This window comes from Ascaphus truei, chromosome 5 (genome assembly GCF_040206685.1).
Source record: "Ascaphus truei isolate aAscTru1 chromosome 5, aAscTru1.hap1, whole genome shotgun sequence".
Lineage (NCBI taxonomy): Eukaryota > Metazoa > Chordata > Amphibia > Anura > Ascaphidae > Ascaphus > Ascaphus truei.
The window spans coordinates 264,580,807-264,603,693 of record NC_134487.1 but is presented as its reverse complement, the minus strand read 5'-3'; the positions used below and the strand labels follow the sequence as shown (position 1 = coordinate 264,603,693).

The window sequence follows — 22,887 nt, the reverse complement described above, 5'->3', positions numbered from 1 at the left end:
ACTGCCTTAATTGTTGGTGGATTCACTTGTTTCCAGTTGCTAGCAATTTTGTTCTGGCAGCAGAGAGAATATGTTTTATCAGAGCGTCTGCATTACGGTCTAAGTACTCAGCAGGACTGCTAATCAGTACTGATTCGATATTCCCTGGAGGGCAAAGCCCCACAACTTGGAGAATTAGTCTTTTGTTTTTTGTTCCAAAAAAACACTGATCCTAGGACACGTCCACTATATATGTTAGGGAAAAGGCATGTAATCGGGCCGGAGTGTAATACCATCTGTGTAATATTTTTAGATTAGTTTCTCTAATGGTGGACCACTTGGATGATTTAGCCATTGTCTCAACTACATCACCCCAAGCCTCTTCCTCCATTTCTGGCCCAATGTCTCTTTACCAATTGAGTGTAAGGGGCCTATTTTTAAAGCATTGCTAAGAGTAATTTTCTTGTAAAACTGGCACAAAGAATAGAAGCAATATAATGGGTCTTTGCACACCAATATATGAAACCGATTTAGATGTGTGTGCCATCAAAATGATGCTAGGGGGTGGAGTTAGTCATGGAGTTTGGAAGTTATTGGTGACGCATATATGCAACTGATGTATAATAATAAATTGTAAGCATTCATCACCTTTGTGTGCCATAAATGTGTCAAAATTGTAGGTCAAATATTTCTTGGTATTTCTGGGTCTTATTTATTATATCTTAAGAAATTGTTGTAACAGGTGACACACAATAGAAATTGTACCATTTTATCAGACGCAGTGCGTTATACTGCTCAATTTCTTGATATAGTACATATGATTTTTTTTCAAATAACTGTTTCTCTTTAAAGAAACTTGTGCACACATTTACAGTATGTTGTATGTAAAATAATATTTAGAGGATACATGTGCTAAAAACAATACATTTATGGGGGGTAAAAATATGTTAATATTAGTTTTTTGTATATTATATATATTTATATATTTGTATATATATATATATATATATATATATATATATATACACACACAAAAAACGAATATACTAATATATCAGAATAAGATCACAAGTGATCTGTACTACCGGCACAACACTAAGTTAGGGCAAAAGATAAATGTATTACATCCAGAATGCACACAAGGGCTTGTGTGCATTTTGGTTGTAATACAAGTAGCTTTTGCCTTAACTTAGTGTTGTGCCAGTAGTCTAGATCACTTGTGATCTTGCTATGACTATCCCTAATCTCCTTTACAGTGCACCATGACTGCCTCCTGGAAAGGCTCCTTACCCCGTGTGTGCGGTCATCTTGTGGATATATATACCACATAATAACAGTAATAATCCAAAAGGTTGGATAGGGTGCTACCGTTGATGTTCTAAACCAGGGGTTTGCAAACATTCCCTCCCCATCTGCTCGTGCCCCCCTCCTTATCTTGTCTCTGGCGACAAATTATGCTGTGAGGTCACGTGACATCACGTTGCCATGGCGACGCATCGCCGAAGACAAGCTAAGTGACATTTCAGAGGCCTCACACAATCCCCGGGCATTCAATTTAAATGTCTTGGGAAAGAGCGCGGGGCCTCTGTAACTGCTGCGCCCCCCCTGGAAAATGTTGCACCCCCCTGCGTGGCGTGCCCCCCAGTTTGCACACCCTTGTTCTAAACTGTACTACTGTAATTAGAAAGGTAAAAAAAAATCAGGTACACCAAATAGTACACTAAATGTGTCTTTGAAAGCTCAACGTTTTGGCTTCCCAATGAAGCCTTTTTCAAGAGCTCCTGAAAAAGGCTCCTTTGGGAAGCCGAAATGTTGAGCTATCAAAGACACATTTATTGCACCATTTGGTGTGCCTGCTCTTTTAACTCTCTCTCTCTCTCTCTCTCTCTCTCTCTCTCTCTCTCTCTCTCTCTCTCTCTCTCTCTCTCTCTCTCTCTCTCTCTCTCTCTCTCTATATATATATATATATATATATATATATATATATATATGAAGAATATCACTTGTGAGCACATTCACATGTCTTAGACAGGTCTGCAACCCTGCCTTTCAACGATTATCACCTAGCATACAGTGCTCCCACTGCAGCAAGGAATTCTGGGAAATTACATGCAAATGAGCACACAACGTGTCGCCTTTTGCCTGGAATATCCATAAACATGGACACATTTGGTGCTTATTTGCATGTCATTTCCCAGAATCCCTTGCTGCAGTGGGAGCACTGTATGCTAGGTGATAATGGTTGAAAGGCAGGGTTGCAGACCTGTCTAAGACATGTGAATGTGCTCACAAGTGATATTCTTTATTGGCTATATGCTAATGGTGGAGGTTTTTTGTTGCCTTTTTCACCCACCATAACTTAAAATGTAACGGTATATATATATACATATATATATATATATATATATATATATATATATATATATATATATATATATTATATATATATATATATATATATATATATATTTATATATTTATATATATAGTGCAGAATAAATGAGTTCTTCAGTATTAGGTGATACCTTTTTTATTGGACTAACAATTTATGTCATAGGACAAGCTTTCGAGAGTTCTCCTCTCTTCTTCAGGTCAAGCAATACTTTCTGCTATAGATATATATATATATAGTTATAGTTATATAGTACATTACATTCTTTTTTAGATATTACAATTAAATCCCATGCATGTATATAAGTATTCTGCAAAACACATACTGTAGGAGCAATACTGGATTACAACTTTGATAAATATGCAATATACAGCATATTGTACATTTTCTTAATTCATAGGCCTGATTAAAAACAGGATGTGTGTAAATGAAAACAAATTTTTGCACACAGAATTAACATTTAAAAATCAAAATTCAAGCCTCTGTTTCTTCAAAATGCATGCAGCTGTTGACTTGTATGCTTAAACTTATTCCTTAGACTTGTTATACTGTAATTACAATCATTTTTACATAACTGAACAAAAAGTATACACAATATATTATTTTAATAATGCACTTCTGGCATGTTGGTAAATTAGAATTGTTAAACTTGTTTTATATCATATATTGTTTCCTACCTACCCATTCATTGTTTGCACAATTTACCTAGTTACTACTTTGTATGATTTAGGATGGCTTCCCCCGGCCCCCACCCCTATGTCATTTTTACATATGTAGACTGTATGAACCATTTTATCCTTTCTTTACTCCTGTATGCTTGTCTACACCACCTGTACTGAAATACAGTCCTATGCATCCATCAACCTACAATATCAGTAATTTTCACATATATTCCCCATGTCTACTACTTAATGCAAATGCACAGATGTTGTGTCAAATAACTTCCCTTTACATGAAAAGATCAAACAGTATGCTTTTTCTTTAAAATATCTTTCTTGTTCCACTAGCCTTATCAAGGTGACACATCTTCCCTTCTTATCCAGGTTAAAAAGATATTATGCTTATTTCTTTATGCTTAACTATGAGCACATTTTGAAAAAGTCAACAGAATTTTTGTTTATACTGTTTTCTTGTTCAGAAGCAGTTCTTGACAGATAATAGTCATCAAAAAAGCAAACATAAAGAATTTAGCTATATTTCAATGGCTGGGATATTTCATTTTCATAGAGAATTAAAAAAAATAGATATGGCAGGTTGTGCACAACAAAATATAATGTAATATAATGAGTCTCACCTCAACAGGAGTAGTAGTTTCACTTTTCAAAATGATCAGGTTTTGTACACTCTGTCCACTCTGCCCCGTCAGATGTCTGTCTGCAATCACTGCATGAGGACCAGGTCCAGCTGGACCACCAGTGTTATAAAACATGAATGTGTCACTTCCAGATCCTGCTGTCAAGCAGGCCTTGTAGCAGTAAGTCTTTGTAAGTGATCCATTTCCCCTAACTTCAATAAAATGAGGCTGCACTTTCAAACCATGGGGTAGTCTAGTTTCAATGTTGTTGTTTGCTTGTTTATACATGTCTGCAGGGTTCTGTTTTCTAAATCCACAGACACCTGCAGAACAAGAGTCACAACACATGCTGCACCTGTAGCACTTAATAACAGTCAGAACAATTATTGTCAAAAGGAATATGAAAGAAATTGAACTTAAAGCAATAATCAAGTAAATTGTAATTTCTGAATAGTTTGTTGTATTTTTCACATGTCTGCGTGTGTCAGGGATGATCTTTGAGACCCTGTCCACAACTGCCACGCTTATAGAAGTAGAAGAAGATAGAGGTGGTTGTCCATTGTCTGTTACAAGGATTGTCAAGTTGTAGTTACTAATACTGTCATCCCCAACTTTTCTTGTAGTCCTTATCTCCCCTGTGTGTAACTCCACGTTAAAAAGCTTTGGGTCTGAGGCTTTAGACAAGTAATAAAACAACCATGCATTTTGTCCTGAGTCAGCATCAATTGCAATGACTTTTGTAACTAGATAACCAACATTGGCTGTTCTAGGAATCATCTCCACTGATGCTGAACCGTTTGCAGTAGATGGATAGAGGATTGTTGGAGCATGATCATTTTGATCTACAACAAAAATATTCACAGTAGCAGAGCTGCTGAGTGGTGGGTTTCCAGCATCTTGTGCTTGAACAACAATTTGAAATTCCCTTAATTTTTCATAGTCAAATGACTGGACAGCATAAATAGTACCATTGTCAGATTTAATGGAAACATAATATGTGACAGGTAGCCCTTCAATATCTCTTTTAAGCAATAAATATGAAATAAATGAATTTTCATTGGAATCTGGATCCATTGCTTTTACTGAACACAGAGAAACACCAGGAGCATTGTTCTCCATGACATACACAGAATAGGATGATTCCTTAAACAATGGTGGGTTGTCATTTATGTCTGATATTTCTACTTGGATTGTTTTCTGAGAAGACAACGAAGGAGTCCCAGAATCTGTAGCTGTCACTGTGATATTGTATGAAGGACAATTTTCCCTGTCCAGTTTACCCTCAGTAACTAGTGTGTATGTATTTTTAAATGAGTTTAGCTTGAAGGGGTAGTTGGGTGGTATTGTGAGACTAACCTGTTTGTTCAGTCCTGAATCTTGATCGGTTACACTCATTAAAGCTACTACAGTGTCTGCCTGTGCATTTTCAGCAACTGGGGAGTACAGGGAAGTTACCACTATCTCTGGGGCATTGTCATTGGCATCAATTATCTCAACTAACACCTTGCAATGTCCTGCCATAGGTACAGAGCCCTTGTCAGTAGCTTGAACGTAAATTTCATATGCCGATGCTTTTTCATAATCCACTGTGGCATTAACCCGTACCTCTCCACTTTGGGGATCAATACGAAACAACTGCCTGACTTTCTGTGGAGTGTAACTGCTGAATGAATATGTGACTTCTCCATTTGACCCTTCATCTGGATCAGTGGCATTTAACTTAACCACTAAAGTGCCGGACGGTGCGTTCTCTTGCAGACTGACTTTGTAGGTAGATTTATCAAAAAACGGAGCATTGTCATTTGTGTCCATCACACGTACTGATATCTGGGCCGTGCCTGATTTTGCAGGGCTGCCACCATCCACAGCTGTGAGAACCAACTGATGGAGGGATTTCTGTTCCCTGTCTAAGGCTTTTTTCAGCACGATCTCAATCAGCTTACTATTTCCATTGAAGGTCTTTAAATCCAGTGCAAAATGATCATTGGCACTGAGCTTGTAAGTCTGAATAGAATTGGTTCCTATGTCAGGATCCTGCGCGCTCTCGACAGGAAAGCGCGCCCCCGGCACCGCCGACTCACTGATATCCAAATAATAATCATTCCTGGGGAATTTAGGGGCATTGTCATTAATATCTAATATCTCCACCTCCACGTTGTGCACCTCCACTGGGTTTCCTATCACCACCTCCAGGTTGATGACACAAGGGCTGCTGGGTTCGCACAGAGTTTCGCGGTCTATCGTCTGGTTGACGAACAAGACCCCGTTCTCCAGGTTCACATCGAAATACTGCCGGCTGTTGCCAGAGGTGATCCGGAACCCGCGGGAGGGTAACCGCTGGAGATCCAGACCCAGGTCGCTTACCACGTTCCCCACAAACGCCCCGTGATTCAGCTCCTCCCGCACCGAGTATCTGAGCTGCCCCCCTGCCACCAAACTCAGCAACGCTAGGAGCTGGGGAATCAGCCCTATGGTACACCTCCGGGTGGTAAAAGCCATTGCAGGTAAACAGCCGATCCCCCTCCCCAACCAGCCGGAATCTCACATCTTTTGCTATGTAACCCGCAGCGATGATTTAAAGGGCAGCAGGTTTACCATGTGTGGCCCGCATTCGTTGCAGGGTGGGATCCGGTGGGGTGTGAAGGTGGCTGCCGCCCCAACAAATCCATGTCTTCAATGTGTTGAGGGAGGGGGGGGGGGGTCTCTCCCTGGTAGGCCTGTCAAATCCCTCCCGCCCCGGATCGCTGGGCTTCAGCACCGCTTGCTTCAGCTGCTCTGGTTGCGTTTAGTTCTTGTCTCAGCCCGGGGGAGGGGCGCTAAGCCGAGGCTGGCTTCGTTTCAGCACCTTGGGACGTGGACAGCGGCAACGATGCATTCACCCAGCATAGAGCAGGCGGATTACACGCACAGGAGCCCTGCATCAAGGGGGTCTACATAAACCCATTTGGAACTGCGGCTTGAGCTCCGGACCCAGCCCCTCGGTGCTTACTGACTATCTGCTTTCAGATCTTCAAAGCAGCAGTACATAAAAAAAAAAAAATACATGTCAGCAATACACTAGCACCCCTGGGCGCTGGAGCTCAGGTGCTGCTGACAATCTTCTTCCGGTAACACAATGAAGGGATACAGGAGACACCCACAATGTATAATCGCATGCTTGAGATCGGGCTGATTATTGCATCACATTTTTAATTTCAGCAGTAACAATTCAGCTGAGACTGACTGCCAGAGAGGAATGGTGGTTGCACATTCATTTAGAATGTTTTTTTTTTTCATCTAGTTTTTATATTCCTTATTGCTTCAAGCTAAAGCACCAATATACTGTAACTCCCGTGTGCAGTCTCACATTTACAAGTCTGCAGCCCTTGAACACCGCATTTCATACTGTAGGTTGCACCCTTAGCTGTTTGTACATTACAGGCTTTTTACAGAAAAAATAGAACAAGGAATAATTCTCAGAAAAAGATTACAATACAGATTTGTTTTTCAACTTAATATACCATATCTTTTTAGTATATCAATGAAACAGAAAATAGAAAAAAAATGTGAAAAAAGTTTTACATGGTTTTTTTACAGCTCACCCCCACATTATACTTCAAAATCTTTCAAAATATACAAACTTGCCACAAAAAGAACTCAAATATATTATACTTATTTAAATTGCATGCAATGTAAAATGCAATGTTATGACAAAAATAAATAACTACAATATATTGCACTTTCTCACTTATAGCAGTTTTTTTTACCTCTGTCACTTTTTTTATATTCCCATATATATGTAAATAATCATGATAGGCTATGCGTATATATGTAAATAATCTTGATAGGCTATGTGTTAAGAGTTTATGCATAGTCTGCATTTTATTCATTATGGTCAATTTAAAGTGATACCCATGGAGGAACGAAAATTACCAGTAATAGACCTGGAACCCTTACAGCAATAAAGTGTTGGAGTGGCATATAGGTGTCTTTTAGACAAAGAAGGGTAAGTAGCCTTTCTTGCATGTAGTAACAAGGGAGGGAGGGGGAGTAAGTGGTATGATACTTTTAACTGGACCAACAAGCAGTTGATATGTTACAAGCTATCAAACCTCTCTGGGTCCTTCATCGGATATATATAATGACACACAGGAATATCGCTCAACACTTAAATAGACTGTGTCCAGAACACCTGTATATAAGTCATATATTGTGTGACTAAACAGTGGTGCTAAAGGTTAAATAGATATGAAAACAACAGGGAGAAAGCAACCTTTAAATAGCACACAGACATGAATGAAAGTGTAACAAAAAAGAATTTTATTCAGGTGATTAAAACAGGGGATGAAATATAAAAGAAGAGGGGGGCTCAACACTACCTAGACATAATGGACCTGGAGGCAAGGGTCTAAGATAAAGATCCAAAGCAAGACATATACAGGGTGCAGGTGGCTTTGTGTAAGCACACCTGCGTGACAATAAACCTAACTGAGATCTTGTGACCACATGTAAAAATATTATGCCATATAATTTGATGCAATGGTTTACATGAATTGGGTACACAAGTATAAGGGGTAACAGAATGCAAAATACGTCACCACTCAGTAGGTAGATGTCACAGACAAAGGTAGGTCAGAACTCCATGTCAGATGAAAAAAGGTAGGGGCCCCCCTCAGCAAGACTCCCACTCCATCACGGCCATGCGTCATGCCGTTCGTGACGCGATGACGTGACACACAGACACACACAGTGAGACACACACACACACAGACACACAGACACACAGACACACACACACACACACTGTCACACACACAAACACTGATAGACAGAGATAGACAGAGACAGACAGAGACACACACACACACACACAGAGGTGTCAGTCCCGCACGGCGCCTTTCTCGGGTGCAGGCCCCGCCCCCCCGCAGTCCGAAGCGGCGCCATTCTTGGCCACATCTACAACCCCACAAACTTCAGATTTATATATTAAGATATACACACACACAGTGGTGTGAAAAAGAAAGTACACCCTCTTTGAATTCTATGGTTTTACATATCAGGACATAATAACAATCATCTGTTCCTTAGCAGATCTAAAAATTAGGTAAATACAACCTCAGATAAACAACAACCCCATCGCTGTCCCCATCAATTGCAAATAGTAGTTCTTTTCAAACTTAAAAATGTTTTTATGCAACACGATATCCGCAAGTAGAAGTAAAAATTCTGGCGGTGGACCTGTGTGTTCATCAAAATTGCTCTGTTGTTGTTGAATGGCCTCCATCCCCTCTATGTGTGTAATATTCGTATACAAACTGGCCACATCAAGTGTAAAACATATAGGACACCTGCAAGCTCATATTGAACCCCAAAAATAACCACAACATATATATATAAGCATATAAGTGTCACAGAGGAGTGCTACTGAGCATGGCAATATATATTTAAAACCAGAGACAGAACATGAAACACAGACAGAGCTCAGTGCACATCTTAGCTGATTGGAGAGTGGCGCTTCCTATCTTGTTGAAGCTCACCCCCTCCCACATTTAAATGGTTAAAAGCTCACTCCATAGCATCTCCCACTCTCAGGGGAACTTGCTTGCTTGCAGTATGATTGTGAGAAATCTAATACAAAGTGCTTTTCCTGGTAATGTACAGGTTAATAAAAGCTTCAATCAGACTTGGAACTATGCAACTAATTTTGACAGATTTATTATAAATAATTCTTCCTGGTAATGCAGAGGTTATTAAGAATTTATATTAGTGTTAGGGACCCTTGAGATGTGGTCTGCCATGTAGTGGCTCAGGGGCTTACAACACTTTGGCCAAAATGTTAAACTAAAAGACCATTTTATTTAATAGATATCTATACATATTTATTTAGGCACTGTACCGTGTATAAGTTTCACTGGATGTGCACTGAGCTCTGTCTGTGTTTCATGTTCTGTCTCTGGTTTTAAACACATCAAGTGTAACCAAGATGGTACTGTCCATATTGTGTGGCAAGGTGTCCAATTTATTGATGAGCCATCATGTCCCTAATGTAGGACTCCATTCTGATGACCAGAGGCCGCAGAAAAAAAGTCCAAAAACTGGGAGATGGGATGTAAACGATTTGTGCATATTGGGTAAAACATGTATGACTGGCATGATGGGGAAATCCTGGAAAAGGAACTTTGCTGTCTCTTCTGAGATCCATCTGTTATTTAAGGCCATGGTGATCACAGAATCAATCTCACTTTTGAAGGCTTGTGTTGGGTCCCCACTCAGTTTCTTATAATGTTTAGACACACCCAGCTGTCTCAGGATCTCATTCTTATAGTTGCTGTATGACAATTTCACGATGCCACATCCTTTATCAGCCACCCGGGTGATGATATCTTTGTTATTTTGGAGAGATTTAAGCGCACAGATCTCCTCTCCGCTGAAATTAGAGAATTTGGCCTTGTGATCCTAAAAAATGATCTGTGGAGGTCGTGTCCTGATTATCGGATAGATCTGTGTCACTGCTATTTCCTGCAATAGCTGCTCTTCTAGATCTTGAGAAGTTACTTCTCAGTTGCTTCCAGCTTTGTGATTGTTCATCCATGCCCAGGAGCCACCTGTAGACACGATGATCTTGATAGTCCACCATTACTGGCTTTAATTTCTCTTTCTTATATTTTATTAGAGTGTCACGTTAAGCATCAATGGAATTTTGAAGTTTCTCTATCCAATTGGTGCCTACATCAGTGATTAGTATCTGTCCGTGTTTGCCGTTGATCTCCTCAATGTCTTTTCTGATCTTGTTTAACTCCTTGCTAGATTTTTCTATGACAAGTATGGTTAAGTCAAATGAGCATTTGTTTAATATGCCGATCCATTTCTTACAAAATTCTGGGTCTGTCCTACCAATCGTGGGGTGGTTCTTAATACAGAACCTCCATGGTAGGCGTTTCTCCCTATGGTAATGGTACAGGGTAACCCCATGTAAGTAAAAATCGACTTCTCGTTTCTTGAGTTTCAATAGATCATTAAAGACATTGGAGGGTTTGGCTGGTCTAAAGACCGTATTCACAGCCACAGTTTCTGTATATCTAAACTTAGCAATCTCTTCTTCACTATATCCCAAGGTTTCAGAAATGGAGGAGAAAATGCCCGCAACATCAGGGAAGTCTTTCATGATGCAGTATTGTTTAAAAATATATGCTCGCTTCGCGAGTATGGATACTTATTCTGCTCTACAGACCGCCATAGTTGTGATGCGCTGATTCCCATTCCCATTCCCAGTAGGGGATGCGCTGATTCCCATTTCCCAGTAGGCAAACGGCAGCTCGCTCATGCGCCTGTCAGCACGTCCTGAACAGCAATACCGGCTCCCTACCTGTACTGAAGCATGTTCGCATGTTAGATCCTGTGAATTTAATCACTGGAAGCCGAGCTGAGCTTGGACCGGAGTGAGTAGGGACAGAAATTGCCTTGAGCTGGGAAGTTATTCTCAGTGCTGGCATACAACTACAGTACTGTTCTATAAGTGCAATACATTACAATATTGTTTTAACCAAAGTCCCAAATAAATCAAAGTCAAATAAATATATCAAAGTCAAAGTCAAATAAATGTATTTCACCATGATGCCCTTTCTTCTATTTTCTTAAGCACAATCCTGATTTCCACACCTCAGAATTCCACCTGGGCTGTAAGCTTGCCAAGTGTTAATCACTCTTTTTTTTCCCTGTACAGTATATTTTCTTATACGTAATGGCAGATAAAAAGAAAACTTGTAAATCTATTACTTTAGATATGAAGCTTAAAATGATTAAACTGTCTGATGAAGGTGTTTCTCAAGCTGAGATCGGCCGAAGGCTAGGTTTCACTCGGACTACCTTTAATACGGTAATGAAGAGTAAAGAAAAAATTATTGCAGAATTTGAGTGCTGCGCCAATATATCAACAATTAGAAAAAGGGATAGCATTGTTGCAGCCATGGAGAGACTTTTAATAATTTGGATAGAAAATCAGACTACACGCCATGTTCCTTTAAACCAGGCATTTATTCAAAGTAAAACCTTAAGCCTATTCAATAACCTGAAGGCTAAGAAAGGTGAGACAGCGAAGGATGCAGAATTTGTTGCAAGCCATGGATGGTTTGATAGGTTCAAGAAGAGGTCTAACATACATAACATCAAAGTGCATGGAGAGGCAGTGGCTGCAAATACTGAGGTTGCTTAAAGCTATCCACGCGACCTTGCCAAAATAATTGATGACAAAGGCTACCTACAGTAAAGGATCAAATTTTTAATGTGGATGAGACTGGTCTGTTCTGGAAAAAGATGCCTGCAAGAACCTTCATTGCAATAGAGAAGAAAACAAGGCCTGATTACAAGCCAGCTAAAGATAGAATAACAAAAGTAAGATGCATGGTGCTAAGAACTGAATACAGCTGTGGAGATAATGAGATGTGATAATGATGAATCCTATATGAGGTCTGGGATATGTTCTTGATTGTAGGGAGGGTACTGGGTGTGGTATCCTAGTTGGTAAACCAATGTCGATGGCACTCAAATTGTCCAGGAACCCAAAGGCTGAAGATCACCCTAATAAACAGTACCCTAATCCCCTTGAATGAATGTGTAACCATGTAGCAAGCAAAAACTAACGAATCTGCTCCAGCATCCATGTTGATCCCAAAAGACCTTCCAGGTGTGCCTCCATCCTTGGAGATAGATAACAAAGGGAGAGAAAAATGGCAGAGCACAACCGGAACCATCCAGAAAGAATTTAGGAGGAAAGTGCGTAATCCATAAAAAAATATTTAATAGTCAAGGAAAAAAGGGGCAAGGCATTACCCCACCAACATTGTTTCATGCTTCACAGAGCAATTTATCAAAGCATACACATCCCATCATCATTAGCATATTTAAAGGTTAAAAAATAATTGGCTTACCAATCCTGAATCATATCTGGGATCCTCCCTCTTATGTAGTTGATAAGGATCAGATGTGCAGTCACCTGGGCACGTGCACGCTCCCCCACGCGCAGCCCCCACCTCCCACACACATCCCAGGGCCAGCATAGGGAGGAAGCCGAGCTGACACGCGCTCGCGCAGGATCTGCAGTGGCCCCATCTCCATGGCCTCATCTCCATGGCCTCATCTCCATGGCCTCATCTCCATGGTAGCCATCGGGTGTGCCTAAGAAGTGGAGGCGCGCGCGCCCATCAACATCATTGTTAGGTTGCAATGCTTCTGGTACCTTAAAGCTAAAGCCTATGCTAATTTATCGTTGACAAAACCCTAGAGTTTTAAAGAACTAGGTTAAAACCAGACTTCCAGTGCATTGGATGTCTGTAACGCGTAGCTCACCACAAACGAAGCGCAACCGTGGTGCTGAGGTAGGGAATTGAGTAACGTCAACCCACAGCCACGTGGGCGCGCCTAGGATGTAGATTAGTCGTGCGAGACAGGTCAGGATTGGAGATGTAAGAGTATTGAGGGTACTTGCCAAATCAGTACAGGAGAGTTGTGGATTGTCGGGGGTGCGTAGCCAAGTTCAGGATTGGAGAGTAGCAGATCGTCGGGATACGTAGCCAAGGTCAGGACTGGAGACAGGAGACTGGTCATTTGTAGCTGGATCAGGAGAGGAGAGGTGCGGAGTCCAACGAGAGAAGCATGGTCAGGCAACAACAGGGTAACAGGCTAGGCAAGGTCACAGGAACTAGCAACCAGCAGCAAGGCACGGCATCACACTAGACTATTCTCAGCAATGAGAGTCAGCAACAAGAAGGTATATAAAGGAAGATCCTCCAATGGTCAGCCAGGGCGGAACCAGGAAACTGAATCCTATAGGATGCTGGTGCACACAGGTGTGCCCTATGATGCAGTCTGATCAGGAAGGGAGGCGGGACTGAGGGTGCGCCGACCTGTGCGTGTCTCAGAGGTCAGGGGGCGGAGCCTGGTGTGCAAGACACTCCCACGCCGGTCCTGTCCGTCAGCAGGGGCAGGGACTGGGGCTTACCTCAGAGGGGAGGCTGGACGAGCTCCAGCGCCGAGCGCCAGAGCAGGAGGCAGAGCCAGGACCCATGAACGGGCAGACAGATCGCGCAAGATCCGTGTGCACGCATAGCAGGACCGCACAATTGCGCTTCCAGATAGTCTGACACCGCAGCAGGTTTGAGTTGAGGAGACGTCTTCGGCCGCCAGGATGGCGAATCCTCACAATGTCTAATAGAAAAGCCAGCAAAAGATAGAATAACACTTCTGTTAGGTGGCAATTCTTCTGGTACCTTAAAGGTAAAGCCTATGCTAATTTATCATTGGCAAAACCCTAGAGCTTTAAAGAAATACGTTAAAAGTAGACTTCCAGTGCATTGGATGTCTAATAGAAAAGCATGGGTGACTGCAGCCCTTTTCGAAGACTGGTTTGACACCTGCTTTGTACCTGAGGTGAAAGCTTATTAGAGGGACAACAATATCCCTTTCAGAATTGTGCTCCTTGTAGACAAAGCTCCTGGCCACCCTCAAACCTAAGGTTAGCTGAACCCTAACATTCATGTTGAATTCCTACCACCGAATACCACCTCAATACTGCAGCCCATGGATCAATGTGTCATAGCCACCTTCAAGTTGAACTACTTAAACAGAACATTCATTAACTGTATTACAGCAATAGACAGTGAAGAGGGAACAGGACAAGAAGTCCTAAAGAAATTCGGGGAAAAGCTACAATATCTTGGATTGCATCAAAACTGTAAGAGATGCTTGGAAAGACATAAAGGAAACAACAATGAAAAGAGCCTGGAAAAAAATATGCCCACACTTAGTTGATGATTTCGAAGGCTTTGGATATTCTGATTCTGAAGATAATGTTACAGAGAATATTGCTGGAAGTGGAGGCAGAAGTGGTTGCTGAACTTCTGGCATCCCATTCTGAGCCCCTCAGCAATGAAGATCTTCTGGAACTTGAAGAGGAGAGATGTGGGATGAGGTTGAGACTATCGAACAGCCTAACTTCAAGGCCTTGAAGGCCTAACTTCAAAAATTCTCTTTGAAGCTTTCCGTCATCTTGATAGCACCATGGCCCTTTTTGAAAGCATGATAGGGACTTTGAAAGAATCATTTCGGGGGGTTATGCCTGTTACAAAGACATACAGTACACAGAGAAAATAAAAGAGCTACAGTTCAAACCTCCTTAGACATCTACTTTCCTAAAAGGTCAGCAGCACCCAGTCAATCTCCCAGACCATCAACATCCACTGAAAGTCTATCTCGAGCATCAACATCAGCCCCAAGCCTTACTCCTACTATTATTTCTACTTCAAGTAGTCCATCCAAATCGCCAGAAAGAAAGTGTCTAGCCCTTGATGATTTGACTTACGAAATACAGTAGAAGATATGCCCTGTCCTTCATCCTTCCTACACAATTTTTACATAATTTTTCATTCATCCATTTTGCATCTGCCAGCCCTATTAAGATAAATCAGCTGATATTAAAGATTTTCTTTCAATAAAGCCTACTAAATCTATTTTGGTTACAAAACCATTATTTACATCAGTTATGCCCGTATATAACGATTGCAGTACAGTACATGCATCGATAAGTGAAAAAAAGGTAATGCTTCACTTTAAGTAAATTTTCGCTTTAAACATACGCTCTGGACGCATTGCGCACATTAATGTGGGGTATGCCTGTATGTCTCTGCTGATGCTGGGGACAGCACTACAATAAATTATGTAGCAATAGATACTATACGGATATAAATAAACTGGGATATGTTAGATCAACATATAAGTGGCCTACATTTGACATTTTTGCATGCTGTTTTAGTTTTGATGTGACTGCTATTCTTTTCATTGCCTTTTTTTGCTTTATTATTTATCCCTTCTTTATTGCGTATCTAATTATCCTCCCAACATATTATATTATACTGTGTTTAATTGGTTCCCTACCAGTTTCCTGAGAAATTACTGAAGCAGACAAAATCACCGCATTTAACTAGAATTGTCAGAAACTGGAATTGAGGCAGCCACAGATAAGTGGTTGCTTGCTTTAGTCACCACGTCAGCAAGATCTTCTAGTCATATAACTCAAGCATATTTAAAACTTTTAGGCCCTAGATCCAAAATGCTTTGTTAAGTCACTTAACGTGACATTAACCTTATTGAACGTCACTTTAACACTAATGGTGTATCTTCAAAGGATAACAACGTAATGTTGTCATGTGACATAGTTACATAGTAGTTACATAGTTATATAGTTACATAGTAGATGAGGCATATATCAAAAGACATATATCCATTAAGATCTACATATACTAAATTTAGATGACAGATACTTATCCTATATTTGTATTTACAGTATTTTGATCCAGAGTATGGCAAACAAAAAAAAACTGCAGAGAAAGATCATCCAATGCTGTCTCATAAGTGGAAAATCATTTTCCTTCCTGACTCCAAATAATAGCAATCAGATTTCTCCCTGGATCAACATCCTCTCCTGAGGTTCTCTCCCGTAACAAGGATTGGGCCGTTATTAATAATAAGATGCAAATCATATGCAAGTGTGGCGTTATCATAATATTTCATATACCTGTATACTAAAATCTTTTAAAGTTAACAAGGGGACTTACCGTTACATTAGTTATACCGTGAGGTGGCTGCAGGCTTATAATGCTTTGGCCAAATGGTTTAACTAAATGACCCTTATTCATGAGAATACTAACATAGAAGTATTTAACTATATATTTTGTTACATTGGATGTAGCATTGGGTGTCTTTTGTCTTTTATTAGTCGTCATGCCTGAACTTAGCGTTACTCACATCCTGATCCTGAAATTGATCTTCTACAATTTCTGGATTGTTGTAACGCCACAGTTAGGCATACGTTAACCAACATACAATTATTTTCCCCACTATTTCCCTCTCCTTTCTTCTTTCTTAGCTTGGGATAAAGGTCTATTTGAAGTTTCTGGATTGGATTAATCCTAAAACATACTTAGCATCATGTTATTGGAAGATAAAGCAACGTTATGCTATAATAATGTGACATTAAGGTGGAATAGCCATTATTTTTTATTATAATTAGTTTTGAGGATACACTTTAATTTCAGGGAACATAACATCCATACATGGTTCAGGAAAGGTCATGTTATAATTCCTGATTTAATAGAGTTTGTGGTTTGCCCCTTAGTTTTGCGGTCAGCTGTGGAAGCCAGATATCTGGAAGAATAAAGCAGGGTCCATATAAAGAACCACTAAAATCATGGAGGGTTTGTATCAAACAGGCTAAAATTAAATATTTCAGAAGGTTAATTTGTACACTGTTAAATACAATTTCATGGGAAATAATTTCTAGTTTCAAAGCTATATGAGGAACCACATGAAAAAAACCATATTAAGGAACTAAAGGCATTGCTATACAGCCAATATCGTTGATGTACCAGGCACATTTGGAGCAAACTTGTCACAGATTGCATAATTTGCCTCTCTGAGTGTCAGTGTATCAAGATATTAGCTTCAGTTATTTTGCCATGTGCGTCAAATTGCGATTTTGGGGGTGTCAATATGAGGTGGTAGAGAAGAGTTACATGATGCATAAGACAGTTCTGCCAGTTAGTTCTGCCAAGTATAAATTGGCATAAACATAACAATTTGCATCACATGTGAAATCTATTAGGAGACAAACATGAGAGCTCTTCATAGATAAAATTATAGTATACAAAGTTTTCCAAGCCTCACAGATGTATTCTATATTGTCACCACAGTATACTTGAACAACAAGTGTGGTCACAGTATACTTGAAGAAGAAACGTTAGGTTTGAAGATCTTTGTAAACTATAATTTCATCTATGAAAAATGCTCCTGTTGGTTCCCTAAAAGGTATCAGAATGGACACCGAATCTGCATTACTCCCGAGCCAATATGGATACTAGAACTACATTAAAAAAATAGAACCATAAAACATTTTTCACATCCTACTAAAATACCATTAATTAAAAGATTTGTCTCTATCTAATTACTATTTTTTTTATAATCAAACATATTTAGGAAACACTAAACAATGGTTAATTTTTTCATAACATAACAGAAAAATCAGCAATAAAATGAAAATAGTCAAAAGGTTATTATCTCCAATAATTTAAAAAAAATCATGTGTGTGCCGAGCACGCGCATTTTAAGTGAAACTTCTTTGTCTTTTGTCACGGAAATTGTATTTGTGATGGTGATGTTTTTAATTAAAAATCAAAACACAATTTCAGTTCCAACACAAAGAAGTTTGACCCCGTGTTTTAGCTATTTGCACGTCTATATTTATAGTAACTGAATTCCTTGTGTCTGTATGTGTCAGTCAGTGTGTGAGTCAGTCAGTGTGTATGTGTATGTGTGTGTGTGTGTGTGTGTGTGTGCGTGTCTCTCTCTGAGTGTGGTGTACATGTCCCTCTATGTGTCGTGTTCTGCCCCCTCCCCCCCCCTCTCTCTCTCCTGACTCCCCACACCCGGCGGAGCTGCGGACACGGGGGACTCTGTCTGAGTCTCCTCCCCTGCCCCCTCTGCGGAGCTGCGGGCTGTGTGTCCTGCTGCAGCCAGCCCCCCCGCGGAGGTACGGGGACATTGGGATGGGGGGGTGCTCGGCAGCTCACTGGGGGGGATAGGCATATCAATCGGGGGAGCGGTGTTCGGCGCATCACTGGGGTGTGTGTGTGCCAGTCAGTGTATGTGTGTGTCGGTCAGTGTGTGTGTGTGTGTGTGTGTCAGTCTCTGTGTGTGTGTGTCAGTCCGTGTATGGTGTGTATGTCACTCTGTGCCCCCCCTCTTTCCTGACACCCCGCACCCCCGGCAGAGCTGCGGACACAGGGGGATCTGTCTGAGTCTCCTGAGCACAGACCCCTCCTCCGGAGATACACGACTGGAGCAGCCCCCATTCTCTATCCCTGGCGGAGCTGCGGACATGGCTGTGTGTCCTGCAGCAGCCAGGCCCCCGGCGGAGGTACGGGGCACTGAAGGGCACGCTCAGTGCTCTTCCTCCCCCTCTGGTGGTGCTACGGGGGATGCAGCATGCTCAACTACCCCTCCCCCCTCCCCTTTACCGGAGCAGGAGGCGACAGGGCACGGTAATGTACTTGTGTGCGCAATCAGCGGTCTTCCTTCCTCCTCCCCCCCTCCACTCCAATGTGTCTTGCATACCATATGGAATAATTGTTCTTGAAGTAAACAGCTAAAAAGCTTCTTTCTCCAATAGCTTTTTGTCTCTAAATCCACCCAGAAAACTGATACAGAATGTCTCATTTTATTAACAGATCTTACAGTTCTGGACAATGTAATCATAATTTTTAATGCAATTCACTAAACAAAATTATGCAGGGTAGGTGCATAACAACATTTGTCTTGGTTGTGGAAAAATGCTAATTTGTTGCAGGGTGTGATACCGCCTAATGGATCAATTGAGAGTTATTCATAGATGAAATGTGTACACATTTTTCAAAACATTTACAACTTCACATGTAGAAGACCCTTGCGCGGTTTGCAAATCATCATTTCGTCTATGAACAAGTTTAATTGTTGGGCCATTAAAAGGTAACACAACATTTGACAAAATATTAGAGAGAAATTGCAAGCAGAACAAATCTCATAAGAAAAGCTTCTTCAATGTAGAGATAGTAAAAACTAGGATGACATTTACTCATACTGTATGATCACATTTCAAAGACAATAATGTTGGATGACCAGAGCTTGCTAGAAATGAAGAAACATTGAGTAACATATTTCCTTTTTGCCAACACATGCGTCATGTAAAAAAAAAAAAAATTATATATACAGCTAAACCCCGTTATAACGCGCCTCGCTATACCGCGATTCGATTATAACGCGGTTTTCCCGTGGCTCCCGTTTAAAACGGGCACACACTGCACACACTCACTGCACACACACTGCTCATTGCTCACACTGCACACACACTGCACACTGCACACACACTGCACACTGCACACACACTGCTCATTGCACACACTGACACACTGCACACACACTGCACACTGCACACACACTGCTCATTGCTCACACTGCACACACTGACACACTGCTCATTGCTCACACTGCACACACACTGCTCACACTGACACACACTGCACACTGCACACACACTGCTCATTGCTCACACTGCACACACTGACACACTGCTCATTGCACACACTGACACACTGCACACACACTGCACACTGCACACACACTGCTCACACTGACACACACTACACACACACACACACACACACACACACACACACACACACACTATACATATACATAAATCAGCCTTACCTTGGGGATGATTAGTGAGGCATGTGGCTGCAGGGGGGGGGGGCGTGCCGGTGGGGGTGGTGCTGCGGTGGAGGGGGATGATGGCTGCGGGGGCCCCTGATGCTGCGGGGGCTGGTGGGATGGCCCGGTGCAGCGCAGGGGGGCATGGGGGGGGGGGGGCAGGACGACCCTGCGCTACGGCAGGGCCAGGGGGCCCTGTATTGCGGCGCGAGGGCCCTGTGCTGCGGCGGGGGGGAGCCGAACCGGAGGGGAATCCCCCCTCCCATCTCCTGTCACGCGGTGACAGAGGAAGCGGAAGCCGGAGGGGCATCCCCCCTCCCATCTCCTGTCACGCGGTGACAGGGGAAGCTGAAGCCGGAGGGGAATCCCCCCTCCCATCTCCTGTCCCGCGGTGACAGGGGAAGCTGAAGCCGGAGGGGAATCCCCCCTCCCATCTCCTGTCCCGCAGTGACAGGGGAAGCTGAAGCCGGAGGGGAATCCCCCCTCCCATCTCCTGTCACGCGGGGTAAATATGCATTGATGCGGCGGCCATTTTTTTTTTAAATTAGCGCGACCCCGTTAGTAACGCGGTGGTCTCGGGGTGGACACCGAGGACCGCGTTATAACGGGGTTTAGCTGTATATATGTATATATATATATATATATATATGTATATATATATATATATATACTGCTGCGGCAGCTTTTAATCTAACGCTTACCGGGAGCTGGCCAGGAGCGCTGCGGGTCCTCTGTTTAAAAACGGATTTTCCAGCTAGATAGCGCTAATGGCACTTACTATTGAAAGCGCCCGAGGTGCGGGAAAACCGGCCGGTTCTCAGCTGGAGACTGCCGTGCGCCGCCCGTGCTATTTTTAAAATGCGGGGGCAGCCGCATTAGGTTTAGCCTGGTCGCCACTGTGTTGGACTTCCCTCTCTCTCATGCTATTCGGGTCTGCCTCTCTTCCTCACTGTTGACAGCCTCTCTCTCGTGCCAGTCAGTGAGAGACCCTGCACGGAAAGTGAAGGAAGCCCACAACTGGAGAGTGCTGGGGGATCGGCGGCCAGACAAAGCAGTTGGGCCTGACCCAACATCAGGCCCAACATCTTTGCCCACCTGCCAGTTCTCTCATTGCAGCTGAGCCCCGGTTGTCCCAGCTGCAGCCCTCCCTCGCTGTCCCACTCTGAGCCTCTAACTCATGCCAGTGTGCGCCGACATCAGAGAGGCCTGGTGCGCACTGAGGTCAGAGAGAGTGAGGGAGAGCCGAGGCCCGGTGGCAATGAGAGGACCGGCAGCCAAGTAAACAAGTGTTTCTGGGCCCCCCGCAGCCACCAGGCCCGTGACATTTGTCCTGGCTCTTTCCCCATGCCGGCGGCCCTGCTTCCCAATCTAATGACTTGAACAATTCTTCAAGTGTTGCAGTGAAAACCTGTGGTGACATGATGTCTTCCTGCCACATTCCCTTGCTGATCCTTATCTTGCTTGTATCTTCATGTAATCTAATGGTTGCTGTGGCATTCTCATTTTGTATTCTTAATGCATCTAGGATCACTGAGGTGTAGACAGAATCAAATGCTTTTTCGTAATCTTGAATCCTAAAATGAGGTGTAGATTGTATTCATTACTCGGGAAATCACTTCTTGTATGATTTGGATGTGGTCCATTTGGTTGTTACCACTGCAAAATCCTGCTTGTTCTCTAGGCTTGAAAAAGTCTAGGGTCTGTTGTAGCCGATTAGTGAGATCTTTGTAAAAATCATGTAAGTGGAAGTAGATTGTCTGTAGTTCTTGAGGTCTTCTTTCTACTTCTTTCCCATTTTTCTTGTCAAGATTTCAGTTGTAATCCCATCTTCTTCAGGAGCCTATCCATTCTTCTTGATTTTTATTGCTTTTGACACTTCTTCTGGAAGGACACATGGTACATTATTGGTTGTTTCTTCTCGCTTGTCCTCTGCTGGATTATGCCCTTTGTTATCTGTGTTCACATACTATAACATATGGAACAAGTCCTCAACTCTCTTTATGATACTGTAAGTGTACCTACCGTCTTTTATGGTTGATCCATTGTCTTATTTGAGTGCAATTATTTGCTTGTTTCCAACCATAAGTCACTGCTTTGTTTTCTTAAAGCTTTTGTTATCTTCAATACTCTTCTTTACCACAGTGATATTGTCTTACATCTTCAGTTATACATTTGCGGATTATCTTGCACATCTCTGCATTTTCAATTCTTATTCTTGCATTTTGGGATTACCTCTTTTCTTGTCATCTCCTCGTTAATTGTTTTGTCTCGTCAGATATTTACTTATCCTGTTTTTTTGTTAGCTTTTCCTCCATTTATTTCTGGGATTTGAACTACAATCTTCATAAATTCTACATCTTCTTCAGGTCAGCAATACTTTATACTTTATACGATAATACTATAATAATACTATACTATAGTATTGCTTGACCTGAAGAATAGAGGAGAACTCTCGAAAGCTTGTCTTATGACATAAATTGTTAGTCCGATAAAAAAGGTATCACCTAATACTGAAGAACTCATTTATTCTGCACTATCGCAACTGGACTAACACGGCTATTTTCTGCTTTATATATATATATATATATATATATATATATAGGTATATGTATATGTATATATATGATCATCACCTTGACAAAGGTCCCGTTTGAGGACCGAAACGTTGGATATGATGTTTTGTTGAACAAATACATGATTTTTGATATTCATTTGGAGTCCTGCCTTTGATATTCGTCCACGTGCGGTATCGTATTGCCTATTTATTTGTACTCGATTTGCACCCATTCTTTCTATTCAGACGGAGTGCCTATGGTTCTTTATTACCTGCTATATATATATATATATATATATATATATATATATATAATCCAATGCACAGCCGGCACACCATATGCAAGTAAATAAGTTTTGGTGCTTATCCCATAAAGCAATAACAGACCATACGATA

General features: G+C 41.7%; 1 protein-coding gene across 6 annotated transcripts in view; it reads right to left on the bottom strand.

The window, feature by feature from the left end:
- The window catches only part of LOC142495890 (protocadherin alpha-C2-like), a 215,841-nt gene that overhangs the window by 37,654 nt on the left and 155,300 nt on the right, over positions 1-22,887 (bottom strand). The window contains exon 1 of one of the 6 annotated variants that reach the window (XM_075601977.1): positions 3,666-6,756. The exons of the other annotated variants lie outside the window; for them this stretch is intronic. Coding sequence (XP_075458092.1) covers positions 3,666-6,164 — 2,499 coding nt within the window. The 5' untranslated portion in view covers positions 6,165-6,756. Of the gene's footprint in view, positions 1-3,665; positions 6,757-22,887 lie in introns of those variants that run through there. 6 annotated transcript variants of the gene reach the window in all.